Raw genomic sequence first — 12,137 nt, 5'->3', positions numbered from 1 at the left:
AGGGATACAGGGGCTGGGCAGCTCAGAGCACCCCTCATGCCGAGGGCCGGGTTTGTTTCCAGTGCTTGCACAGGCGAATGCAGTGCCAGGGAGGTGTGCCATGAGTGAGGCGCAGCTGGCAGGGCTGTGCTGCCCAGGGGAATTCTGCACCTTGGCTCCCAGCTCCCCAGGGAGCGGGGCTGGCTGCCTGGAAGAGGAAAAGGGGTGGCGAGCATCATACTGAGGTGCTATGAGCAGCCCCCAGCCTGTTCCCAACCCCACAAGTGACGTGGGATGGGGACCCATGGTGTCCCCTCAGCGTGCTCGTACCCCCCTGGCTGTATCAGTGGCTTTGTGCTGGGCAGGAGTAGGCTGGGGATGGCATTGTGCACCATCAGGCTTTTTCTGAGTGATGCTGCTCTGCTAAAAACATACCTAAGAGCAAAACTCCAAGTGGAAGAGAAGAAATCCCAATGGCAGCAGCTGGGCGTTCAGCTCCTCAGCATCCTTGGGCATCAGTGTTTTGGGACACGCTCTGGGCAGGAAGGGAGTTGCTGATGTGAAATCTTTTCCAGCAGCAGGGAGAAGGAGTCCTACAACCCTCCTACAGGCTTTCTGGGCTGACACGAAGTGAGTTGCAAGACTCACGAGCTGGAAAGGCGATTGCATGCATGAGCACTGCGTGTCGGAGGGTGAGATTTGGGCAGGTTTCTGGTCCCTGCATCGCGCGGGGGCTGGAGGCAGCGGAAACGGAGGTGCCAGCGAGGCAGCGATGATGCCTCAGGGGAGATTTCTGGGTCATGAGAAGCTTTGTGCTTCCTTTTCCACTCCCTGGAGAGAGAAAAATAAAATAATAATAATAAAAAAAAGAAATAAGAAGTGTCCTGGCTCAAGCTGCTGTTACATTTACTGGTGTTGCTAACCCCGATCCTTGTGCTTTATGTAAAACCCTGCCGCCTGGAACCACCAACTTTGTTCCCCATTTCCTTCCCTGCTGTGGAGCATCTGGTGCCCCCCTTCCCGAGCTTTTCTCGGCAGCCACAAAGGCGTGAATCCCACCTTTTGTCTTCTGTCTTTTCTCGCTGCTCTAAAAAATAATGAAACGGCGATGGGTGACACGCTGCCGGCAGCAAAAATCTGGCAGGCTGATGTTGCTGCTCGCCAGAGCAGCGCTGGTTTGTGTTTGTTTCACTGGGATCTTCGGCATCCCGTGTGCTTTGGGATGGAGCTGGGGGTGGTGGCTGGGGACAGTTTTGCTGGGGGGCTTCAGCACCGCTCCGTGCATCCCTCCTGGGGCTTTGCAATCTCAGCCCAGTGTTGGCCGAGTCCCGAAGAAACTCCTCTCTGTGTCCGTCTGAGGACAGCCTGGGTGTTAACCTGGGCTTACAAAAGGGGGACCGGAGGCACGGTTTGTCTGCCCCTCATCGTGGTCTGGGGGTGCTGGGGGCTCCAAAACCCGAAGTGGGGGCCTTACAGATCCCCGTGGGGGTGTGTTTGTGTCCCTTGGGTGCTTGCACGCCGCATCGGTGCAGGCTGAAGCGCTCAGGGGATGAATTTGGAGGGGTGCCGGGGGGTTGCCGCAGGCTGAGTGGGGACACCCGGGGTCTGTCGGGGGGGGATCCCGGTTTGGGGTTTGGGGCGGCGGGGCCGGGGGCGGTGCGGGGCCGGGGGCGGCTCCGTCCAGCGGCAAACTCCTCCCCGCCGCCCCCCCCAGCTGCCCGCTGCCTCCCGGCTTCGGTGCTGCTGCCGCTGCTCGTCCTCCTCCTCCTCCTCTTCATCATCCTCATCTTCAGCCTCCGCCGCTGCTCCCCTTCCTCCCCACGCCCCGCCGGTGCTGCCCTCCTGGCCCCCCGCCGGCTCCCAGGTAAGGCTCGGGGATTTGGGGAAAAGATAAAGAAAAAATAAAATAAAATAATAATAAAAAAAGGTTGGATAAAATAGGGTTGGGAAAAAGGGATCTGGGGGCTCCGTGGGTAAGGGAGGCTGGGCAGGGGGTGCAGGGTGGGCTGCAGCCTCAGCTGGGCGAAGCTCCGGGGCTGCCGCTTGGTTCCTTGGGGTCCCGGTACCCAACTTTGTGCCTAGCCAGGTGCATACCCAAAGGCACCCGAAACTCATTGGGGCCACCCGAGGCTGGGGTGAGCTCGCCCCGCTCTGCTGCTGAGCTTCTCGGGGTGAAGTTTGGGAAGCGTCGAGGCTGGGAATCGCGCCCCGACGGCCCCTGGCCTCGCCGAGTGGAAATGATGGCTGCCCTCGGCCGAGGGAGGGAAATCAAACCCTTTTGTTTCGTCCCAAGGATCTCTGCTTTATCTCTCGCCAAGCCTCAGTAATTAGAGGAGACCTGTGCTCGAGTTAGTGGTCTGGCTTTTGTTGTCTCTTAAGGTTATCCTGGAGGATTGTATTCCCTGGAAAAGGGCATGTGGAAACAGCGTTTGCAGCTGGATTTTGTCGGCGTGCTATTGATCCTCTCTACAGCAGAGAGGGTTTCTGATGTGCCGTGGAATATTCCACCCGACGGAGGGTTGTGGTACCAGCCCTCTGGTTTTTCACCCCCAGCCTTGCCCCTTGCTCCTCCGAGCTGCGGAGCTCCCAACGTGGAGCCATTTGCGGGGCACCGGCTGCATTTGGGCTGCTCGTTAGCATTTAACGTCCTCCTAGTGGGGTCTGATGGGCTCTGAGCTGGGCTTTCAGAGCAGATTAATTCCTCTAGGAGGGCTTTCACCTGTTGACCAGCCAAGAAGCAGGCTGCTCTTCCCTATGGGGCGATGAGCAGCGGGTGATGGTGAACTTGCCCCCAGCAGGTACAGGTTTCAGCCCCATCATTGGGGCCATCATCACCGTTCTGCTCCAGGCTGAAAGATCCCAGATGGAGCAGGAATCAGGTGCAGGAGGTTTTCCACTCAGCAAACCCTGCTCCCTGGAGAAACGCAGAGCATCCTCCAGCCATTCGCCTTGGGTGCGGTAGCACAGCACTCCTGGAGGGGACGAGCAGGGTGCAGCCGAAGGCTGGGAAATCACTTTGTGCCCAAACCCGGGAGCAGAGGGTCCCAGCAGCATCGTGTGGCTCCTCCACCATGGGATTTTTTGGGGCCTGGCTGCTCCGTTTCAGCTGTGGCCACCCGTGAACTGAACCAGGCTGGAGGGCAGGGGTAGGAAAAGCCGAGCGGTGATTTCTAGAAAGGGAGAAGCTCCTTGCCTGCTGCCTCCAGCTGAGCTTAGCCACGGGCAGGAGCAGAAATACAAGTGCTGCTCCCATCCTGGGATCTGCTCTGTGGCCATGCCTAAACCCCGAAACCCCGTGGGCAAGCAGAAACAAGCCGGTCCCTGCCCCGGCTGCCTCCTCTTCCTCCCCAGCCTGCATCCCCCCCGAGCCCAGCCGCCCCACGCTGCCTTCCCACCCAGATGAAATATTTATCGAGGCTCTGTTACCCGTGTTTTCCTGAAAGCGCGTTTCACACTTCGTTTGCTGACAGTGCTAAGAGGCTTCATGCCACATTTCCCTCGGTGCCGTGTGTGACATTGCGTGTGCGACCGGCCGGGCATCGAGGGCTGGGTGAGGATGGAGGAGCCCGTGCCCCACCGCAGGCTAAATCAACCTGAAAACCAAACAGCTGCTCTGAAACCCAGCAGATAACAAGGGGTTTGCTCCGCAAAGCTGGCTCACACTTGGCTGCGTTACATCTCCTCTCCTTGCTGGTACGCGGTGGCCAAAAGGAGTGGGTGGTCCTGAGAAGCAGCCATGGATGGGGTTTTCTCAATGCTTTGAGGAGAAAGGGGCTCTGGAAGTGCTCCTGGAGTGATTCTGCTGGGATTTATTTAGCCCAGGAGAGCAGGGTTGGGGCTGGGCATCGGCACCCTGGCAGGGCAGCGTGGTTCTGGCTGGTTCCCCACCAGTTTGGACTGTCCTTGGTGTGACCACCGTTGAGGGCAACCAAAGTGTCACCAAACCTCATTTTTGAATTTTTCCCCTAAAGAAAGCGAGGGGAGAAGACACGGGTCCTGAAGGCCAGGACCCATCAGTGACTGGTCTGAGGCTCTGCGGGTGGGCACCCAGCTCGCCCCAAGCTCCCGGCTGGTCCTGGTTTCTCTCTGGACCACAGCATCCCCCATGGTGGGTAGGAGGAAGAGGAAAACTGAGACTTTTCTGGGTCTTTTGGGATCCTGACCGCGTTGCCATTGCTCCAGGAATGGCACCCAGCCCCACCGCAGCGCCGCTCTGTCTGCCCGTGCTTTTGGGGAGGAAAAGGTCCGCGGAGTGCTCCCGGCTGTAGTACTGCTGCACGTGGGAGGCTCCTCTCTCTGTATTGCTCGGTGAATGTGATTAGGCCTTAATGAGTCATTAAAATAAATATCTGTTTATACTCCCAGCGAAGACGCCGGGGGGATGCTGGCAGCCGGAGCAGCAGGTCTTGCATCATGCGCAGGAAGAGGCTGCGCTCCCCCGCCACCCCCTCCTGCAGCCCTTTTCCATGGAAAAGGGACCTCTGCGGAGCACCCTTCAGTCCCACAGGTACTGCAGGAGTGGGGTTACAACCACAACCGTCCCTAGGGCGTATTTTTGGGGAGGAGCAGCGGAATGAGGGTTATCTGCTCCCTGATGCTGCAAGGCACCTGCCTGGCTAGGCAAAGACAGAGGTGTAGCCAGCCCTTTTGGCTCCAGGTTCCTTAAAGCTGCTGACAACTTACAGACATGCCCACAATGGGTGGGCAGCAGGGAAAGATGACAAATCCCCCCATCGGGGCCTCTGAATCCCCTGCTTGGGGGCAAATTCCCTGCAGACCCCGTGTCTCCTGGCAGGGATGCGTCGGCCACAGAGCTCCCATTCCTTCTCCCCGCCTGGCTGCTGAATGCTCGTTACCCCTTAACAATGTCTTTGCTAATCGAATCCCAGCCTCAGCACTCGCTGGCTCCCTGGCACGCTTGCAGGTTCCTGGAGATGTGGGGGACGTCCCCTGCGTGTCCCCAGGAGCGGCACCGTCCCTGCTCCAAAAACACACCATCGCCTTTCCTCTCTGCCCTGTAGGATGCGTGGTCACTGTCCCTGAGCAGGAGAATTTATTTATTTTTATAGCAAATCAAATCAATTGGGTGACTTCAAGCCACAGCAGACCCGACTGGGACAGCACTGCCCGGGGGCTGAAGCCGTTGGCTTTGCAAAAGCTCAGAGAGAGCATTCCCCTGGGGCATAGCTTGCAGGAGCAGAGCCGGCAGCTGCAAGGAAAGGTTTTGCCTGAGTTGTGTTTCGTGCATCGGGCTGCGTGTTTCACGGTGTGCTGAGGCTGAACAGATCTGGCTGGAAATTGGGTGGCCAGCACGGGGTTTTCACGGGAGTGATGGAAACAAGGTGGAAAGGGTGAGAGAATCGGTGTCCAGGGCAAGGCAGGGGCTAGCAAGGTGTTTCTCAGAGCCTGGAGGTGAGGCTGTCACGGAGGTAGTTTTAAAAAGCCAGTGGGAAATTGGCTTAATGCAAGATAAAAAAAAAAAAAAAATCCTTCATGGGAGCTGGCTGCTGTGCTCGCTCAGATCCTGCTGGGGCCGGTCCACCAGGATGCTCCGGGATGCTCAGCACCATGACACTGCCGGGATTGATCCTTCTCGTTCAATTCACGCCCAGGATGAAGACAGATTTGGTGTCGCTAAATCCCCTAATGGGATTAGCCCCGCAGCACGCTCGCTCCTTTGGTGGAAGTGGCAAGAGAATCGAACTGGGGAGCAGAGCAGATCGTATCGGCACGGGGTGTGCCCGCAGCCCTGGGGATTGAGCGGAGGTCTCTGTCCCTTATCCTGGCCTTGCAGCCCCAGCTAATTTCTTTTTTACTCATTTCTTGAGGTTGTGTTTTTCTGTTTGTTTGCTTGTTGGTTTTTTTTTTGCAATTGATGCATGCAAACATGAGGCTAAGCAGGGTTCATTTCCCATATGACGCTTCTGGGGCAAACCCACATGGCTTGAGACACTGCACGGCACAGCACAAAAATAAACTCGAATTGGAAGTGGGTGTCCCAAACCCTTTCTGCTGGGAAGAGCTCTCCTTGCTGCCCTCCACAGCAGCTTGGGATCAGAGTTTTCCCGACCCTGCTGTGATGGGGTTGCAGATGCCGTGCCCAGATCCCCCCCTGTTTCTGAATTAGGGCTGGCTGCAGCCAAAAATCCAATTGAAATGCCCCTGTCCGGGCTGGGGCCATCTGTGGATGGAGCAGGAGAGGGGGGCTCTTTTATTTGGGGTTCTTTCTGCCCTGACCTGCAGCCCTGCAGTGCAAAGCCCCGGCTCGGCTCTGCGGGTGCTTGACCCAAGTGAGGCAAAAAAAAACGTGACCCAAAAGAGGCCAGGAGCTGCCCTCTGCTCTGCTTGGAGGCGGCAGCCCCTGCTGCTGTTTTGTTCCAATTAGGCCTGTTAGAGGATTCTGGTAAGGCAGCGGCCGGGCTAATTTACCAGGCAGACATCTCATTGAATTAGCCCCGCGCTGCAGAGCGAAGCCGGGGGAGCAGAGCCGGGCTGGGGCCACGCCGGCGCTTTGCCCACAGCATCCTGCCTCGCATGGGGCTGGGGGCATGGGGGCAGAGCCCCGGCCCTGTGTGTGGTGTCCTAAAAAACAAATCCTCAGCCGGCTGCTTTCTGGGCACGGGAGCTGGAGCCTCGCCTCCCAGCTGCGCGCGTCTGACGTGGGCGGCACGGCGAGGGGAGTAAATATAGAAGCCGCTCGCTTCCAGAGTCGCTTTCCAGGCCGTAACTTTGCGCTGCCACGCGGCATCAATTAAAGGAAATGTATCTCTGCACCAAGCGGCTCTGCCTGCACGCCCGGAGGAGCTGGAGGTGGCTGCTCCGGGTGTTGTGTCCCCGCTGGGGATGGGGGACGCCGCCTTGTGCTTTGTCACTGGGACGCGAGGTGGTGCAGCCCCAAGGAGGGGACCCTCCTAATGCTGATAGAGATATTGCTTTCATTGAGCTGTGGCTTGGGTGCTGGTGGGTCCTGATGCACACCCTGGGGCTGAAGCCCTTTCTGAGAAACCCGGGTTCTCCTCTGGGTCATTTGGGGCAGCTGGGCTCACCCCAGGGACGTGGAGAGCTTGGGGACCCGTCCCCTGTCCCCACGCCATGGTGGGGCAGCAGATGCCCCATCCCTGGGGCTGGTCCCTCCCTGCTGAAGCTGCTCCCCGCGGCAGCCCACTCGCTCTCTCTGGACCTGGGGCTAATCGGATGCTGCCCTCGGAGCTCTAAATCAGATCACGGCTCCCACGAAATGAAGTTTTCTGGATGCGAGCGGCTGCCTGCAGCATCCATCACCCCGGCTCGCCACGCGCTCCCTCCCGGGGGCTGCCAGAGGTCAGCGTTTGCCTTTCCCGGCCAAACCACTGTCGTCTCCTCCCTCCTAAAGGAGCTGCCTTGGGATGTGATAACACCACCAGGCGCTGTCCCGTGTCCCCAAGCCGTCCCTGCTGCCCCCAGCTCCTGGCAGCATCTCAGGGTGCAGCTCGGTTATGACGGCCGCGTGTCCGTCCCTGTCGTTAGCTCTGCTGACGGATGGTGCTATCAGCTGGCTTTTGGGCGCATCGATTTCTTGGATTTTTTTATTTTCTTTTTCCCTGTTTCACGTGTGAGAGCAGCTTGCGGAGGAAATTGAACACGAACCATCCTCTTGGCTTCGCGTGGTGCCTGGCTGAGCGCAGGAAATCAATTTGCAGCAGGCTGGACCTGCCGGGGGTCGGTCTCCTGCAAACCCCACGGTGGGTGGCAGAGGCATCGCGTCCCTCCTTGGCTGTCCCCTGTCCCCTCTGTGTGGTCCCTGAGGGTGCAAAACCTGCAGGAGGACCTCATCTGGCCCCATCCAGGTCTGAGCGATGCCCCTCCCAAAGCTCAGGCTGGGGCTCGGGGAGCAGGAATCGGGAGCAGGAATCGGGAGCAGGAATCGGGATGGAAGCATGGAGAGGGAGGGGAGATGGGGATGAAGCTGCCTGGGGCCGTGCTGCAGAGGAGCGGGGTCGGCAGGTCTCGCCTGGAAGCTGCCACCCCCCTCCATCAGCTAGGGCCACGTGGGCAGCGGGTAATTAGATTTCCCCGGCTGGCTCTGGGGCCCTATCAATTAGGGGGCTGCGGGGCCAGTAATGAAGTGCGGCTGCGCCAGCCCTGCCCACGCTTTCCCAAAGCCACTGCATCACCCGAGGCACGGGATGGCCCAGCAGGGCTTCCTGGGTGCAACTCACTCATTTGGGCTGAAATCACAGATTTTGGAGCATCCTCTCCCAGCCTGGTGGGTTGGTCTTCCGCATTTTTGCAGCACCCTGCCGTGCTCCCTACAGAAGTGAATTATTTTGCCATGGTGCTGGGGACGGACCGAAGGGGACAGCGGGTAGGGGGACGAGCTGACAGCACCTTTTTCTCCTTCTCCCCCCTCCCAGGGCCGCAGGCGTCTCCCCGGGGCCATGCGGAGCTGCCAACCCCGGCCGGCCACCCGGGGGCCGGCGTGACCGCGAGGCTCGGCCACCGCTTTCCTGGGTAAGTGGCCCCCGGGTGGCGGGGGGACGTGATGCCTGCCCCCGTGTCCTTGTAGCCCCCGAGCCCTACGGTCACATCCTGCCTTTCAGAGTTTGATGGAGAATCGGTCGGATGACAGCGGGAACTGTTGTTATCACCGGGGGAATCCTAGCGACTGTGATCCTACTGTGCATCATTGCCGTGCTCTGCTACTGTAGGCTACAGGTGAGCGCCGGGGACATCCCCGTCACACCGGGGGGCTGCGGGGGTCCCAGCAGCATCGCTAGCACAGGAGGGATCTGGGGGGCTTCTCGTTGGTGATGGGCAGGGAGCTGCAGCACCACATCTCCCCAGGTGCTGCTGTTCCTCCCCCCAAGGCTTTTGAGGATCTGCAGCGCTTGTTCATTCAGGTGTAGGCTCGGCTGGGGCTGCAATACCAGATGGAGAGCTCTTTTTTTTTTTTTTTTCCCCAAGTAAATTAGACGAGGAGGCTTTCAACAACGGCCGGCTACAACCTCCTGCTTTTTAAAAGTTAATGCGAAGTCTGCGCCATGCAGCAACGTGACGGGCAGCACAGCAGTTACTCGGGGGGTGGCATCCCAAAACGCCTTCCCCATGCAAACCTTGCTGCCAGGGGAAAGGATGACGCCCCCCGGCTGCATCCTGCCAGGTTTCATCCAGCTGAACCACTCCTGCTTCACCACTTTTCTCTTCCCACCTCTACTCTGTTTGTTTGTTTGTAATTATTTTTATTTATTAACAGAGGCGAGGCTGGCCTTTAAGTTGCAGCAGCCAAACGTGATGGATGAGGCTGGATTTCAGCCTCTCCCCGTTCCTTCCTCTCTAACTCATTGTGCCTGCGCTTTCTGATAAAAGCCCTGTCCCTCTCCCGCAGTACTACTGCTGCAAGAAAGATGACTCCGATGAGGAAGAGGAGGAGGAGGAGGAGGAGGAAGAGGAAGAGCCCGACCTTCCCGCGCACTCTCACCCCGGCACGTGCAACGCCTGCAACTCCCGCGTCGTGGACGGGCAGGGCAGCCCCACGCCCGTCCCCGAGCTCAACCAGCACGGGGCTCACCCCCGCTGCCCGACCTGCTCCCCCTACGGCTCCCCCTTTTACATACGGACCCCCGACATGGTGCGCAACGGGGGCGAGCGGGTCGCCTACGCGCCTGCCTGCTACAAGGAGATGGGGCCACCCGTCAACCTGGCGGCCCTGCAGGGCTTCTCGCTGAGCCGGCACGGCCTCCTCCGCGAGAGCTTCCCCCCGCCGAGGGCCATCAGCACGGAGGTGTGACCCCCCCGCAACGCGCCCCGCTTCGGGGATGGGGATTTTCGCCCCCCTGGCCGGGTTGGGGTCCGTGCAAGGGAGGAGCGCGGCATCCGTGCAGCCCTCCTGCTGAGCCGGCACGGCGAAGCTTTACGGGTAAGGGAGACATCATCGAAGGAGGATGTCGAGACGGCGGTCTCCGAACCCACAATAAGTGTAATTACTGCTCTATCTCCTGAAGGGACTTGTCTAATGAGGGCTATGTACAGTACAAACCAACCTAATTACCCGAGGCTCCCCGGAGTCCCCACGCAGCCGCCCCGAGGGATGGAGAGGGGAGCCCCCGCAGCACAGGGGGATGTGAGGCCGGGGAGGCCGGGGCACCGTGAGCACTTTGCTTCTGTGTTACTGCCAAAAACGGCACCGGCTCCCGGCCACATTGGTCTGCACGCATGTAGGAGAAGTTACCAGAGAGGATTTGGATCGCCGTGAGGGGAGGCAAAGTTGCTTGCGAGACCCACGCGAATGGGCACAGGTAGATCCCTCTGCAGCCAAAACCCCACCTCTTCCACTCCTCACGAGCTTCCTTAGGAGCGGTTTTAGCTTGGGCCCATAAAGATATCGAGACTTTACTTACGAGGAGGTTTGCACCCCTCGGTAACTGCAGTTTGATCACCTTCAGCATCCAAAGCCCTGCCTGGACCCCCAGCCAAGCACAGCTGGTTTGAGGATGGCTTTTGCTCACAACAGCAGAGACTGCCGGGTCAGGTCTCCTCCTGTGCAAGGATCACAACCTCTAACAGAGCGTGATTTCCAGGTGCTCGGGGTCCCCCCTCCTTTACTTCTGGAAGAAGAGGCTGCAAGACCCGAGCCTGGGCTCAGTGGCTCCGCGGCTGCTAACGACAGCTCAGCCAGCAGCTCCGTCTGCAGCACAAACGTGGGAAAGTTCCTTCTTCCTCCATAAATCAAATTAGGTGAAAAATGACCCAAAGGACGTCTCCATCGTTCATGGGCACTTCCCATAGCAACCGGCGCTCCCTGTTAATGGCAGGGGGAGGGATGCAGCCGGCCCAGCTCCCCCTGGCCGTGCGGATGCTGCTAGAAGCAGGAGCAGGAGCCGCTTGCCCTGCCTTTGCCATATCAGGCAGAACTGCTCAGAAGTTGAAATGGCTTGGTTTTGGGATTTTTTGCACCTCCACAGTTTGGAAATTGGATTACCAGAAAGATTTGGATTGGTAATTTTTGACCTCCCCCATTCAAGCACAGGTGAAGGAGGTCTCGGTATGGAGGCACATGCCTCAGATGTCTTCGTTAGCAGGCAAAAGGCTAATTGACATGCTTGACCTCCTCATGGCTTGGCACCTCTGCTCATACTACCCAAAGAAAAGGAGCCAGACGAATGCCAAATCCAATCCCACCACCGTGCCCCAGCCCACATTTTACACAGCCTTTTGAGCAAACATTATTCACTGTCTCCTCCATCTCCGGACCAGAAAGACATTGCATTTCCATTATCCCCAGCCTCAGCCTACCTGCATCTCTTTTACAGTCTCCTTCCATTCTCCGAACAGCGAGAGCAGGCCTTCATGGCCTCTCATGTTAAGGGCAGGCAGGGGGAAGAAAGCTAGCAGCAGTGAAGCTCCCTGGCTGATAGTCCCTGGCTCCCACCCAGTCCTCCCCAGGAACATAGTCTCTAACAGTTTTTCTTGGCTAACCCGGCGAATCCTGTCCTTTCCTGCCAGAGCTCAGCTAGGTCTCCCTCCTGCTTGGAGCCACGTGAAGTTATCACAGCGTGACCCGAGGGCACGGCAGCTCCTGGCACCCAACTCTACCTCTTGGCGTGAAGCAAGGCCTCCTGCCACGACCCGCTCCGGGTGGGAATAACACACCAGGCTTTGCTTCTGTGGTCACCCCTCTGGTGAGAGGAAGGCAACCAGATCATCATCACCATCACGCGCAAACAAAATGTGACCTGTTGCCAGCTAACAGGGTGCCGCGGCTGGCGAGGCAGATCCCAAGTCGTGGGATGGCCAAGGCGAGGATCGTCCTGGCAGCCAGCACAAACCCCTGGCCTGGCGTGGCTGCAGATGGATGGGTGAGTCCGAAAGGGCAGGAGACACGGGAGATACAGCTGGGGATTGTGAGGTTTGGGGAATGGTGAAGGAACAGCACAGGGTGGGGGCAGGGATCTCAGATTTTTTCCACTTCAGATTTCCCCTGTTATTATTCTCTGTCTTTGTTGCTGAGCTGTGGGTCCAAACTCAATGTCAGAAATAAATGAGGACTTTGAAATACAAAACAGGAGTGATTGCTGTTCTTTGGCAGGCAACACAAAGCAGGGTTCATCCAGTGCTGCCCTATAACTGTCCTGTTGCAAGGATTTTTCCACCCCACCTTACCTGCTCCTGCTCTTGTCCCT

The 12,137-nt window shown here is 58.5% G+C and overlaps 1 protein-coding gene across 2 annotated transcripts; it reads left to right on the top strand.

Moving 5' to 3' along the window:
- The first annotated feature begins 1,801 nt into the window (after window positions 1-1,801).
- FAM163A (family with sequence similarity 163 member A) lies at window positions 1,802-12,017 on the top strand. Of its 2 annotated transcripts, none has more exons than XM_084527248.1 (4): window positions 1,802-1,843; window positions 8,373-8,469; window positions 8,559-8,673; window positions 9,344-12,017. In XM_084527248.1, exons 3-4 carry the CDS (start codon window positions 8,581-8,583, stop codon window positions 9,743-9,745), a joined length of 495 nt encoding a protein of 164 aa, XP_084383374.1. In that variant the 5' UTR covers window positions 1,802-1,843; window positions 8,373-8,469; window positions 8,559-8,580; the 3' UTR covers window positions 9,746-12,017. The 2 variants fall into 2 exon arrangements, with proteins under 2 accessions (XP_084383374.1, XP_084383373.1); XM_084527247.1 differs by lacking the exon at window positions 1,802-1,843 and adding an exon at window positions 8,107-8,224.
- Window positions 12,018-12,137: the final 120 nt, after the last annotated feature.

Source organism: Aythya ferina, assembly GCF_964211825.1.
Source record: "Aythya ferina genome assembly, chromosome: 8".
Lineage (NCBI taxonomy): Eukaryota > Metazoa > Chordata > Aves > Anseriformes > Anatidae > Aythya > Aythya ferina.
Note: the sequence above shows the minus strand (reverse complement) of the source record. Positions and strands in the feature narration are given on the sequence as shown.

Excerpts from the sequence above, each read along its gene's own strand:
- FAM163A (XM_084527248.1), top strand. The coding sequence starts at position 8,581 with ATGACAGCGGGAACTGTTGTTATCACCGGGGGAATCCTAGCGACTGTG. Across the intron at positions 8,674-9,343 it reads TCTGCTACTGTAGGCTACAG|TACTACTGCTGCAAGAAAGA; the intron begins GTGAGCGCCGGG and ends CCTCTCCCGCAG.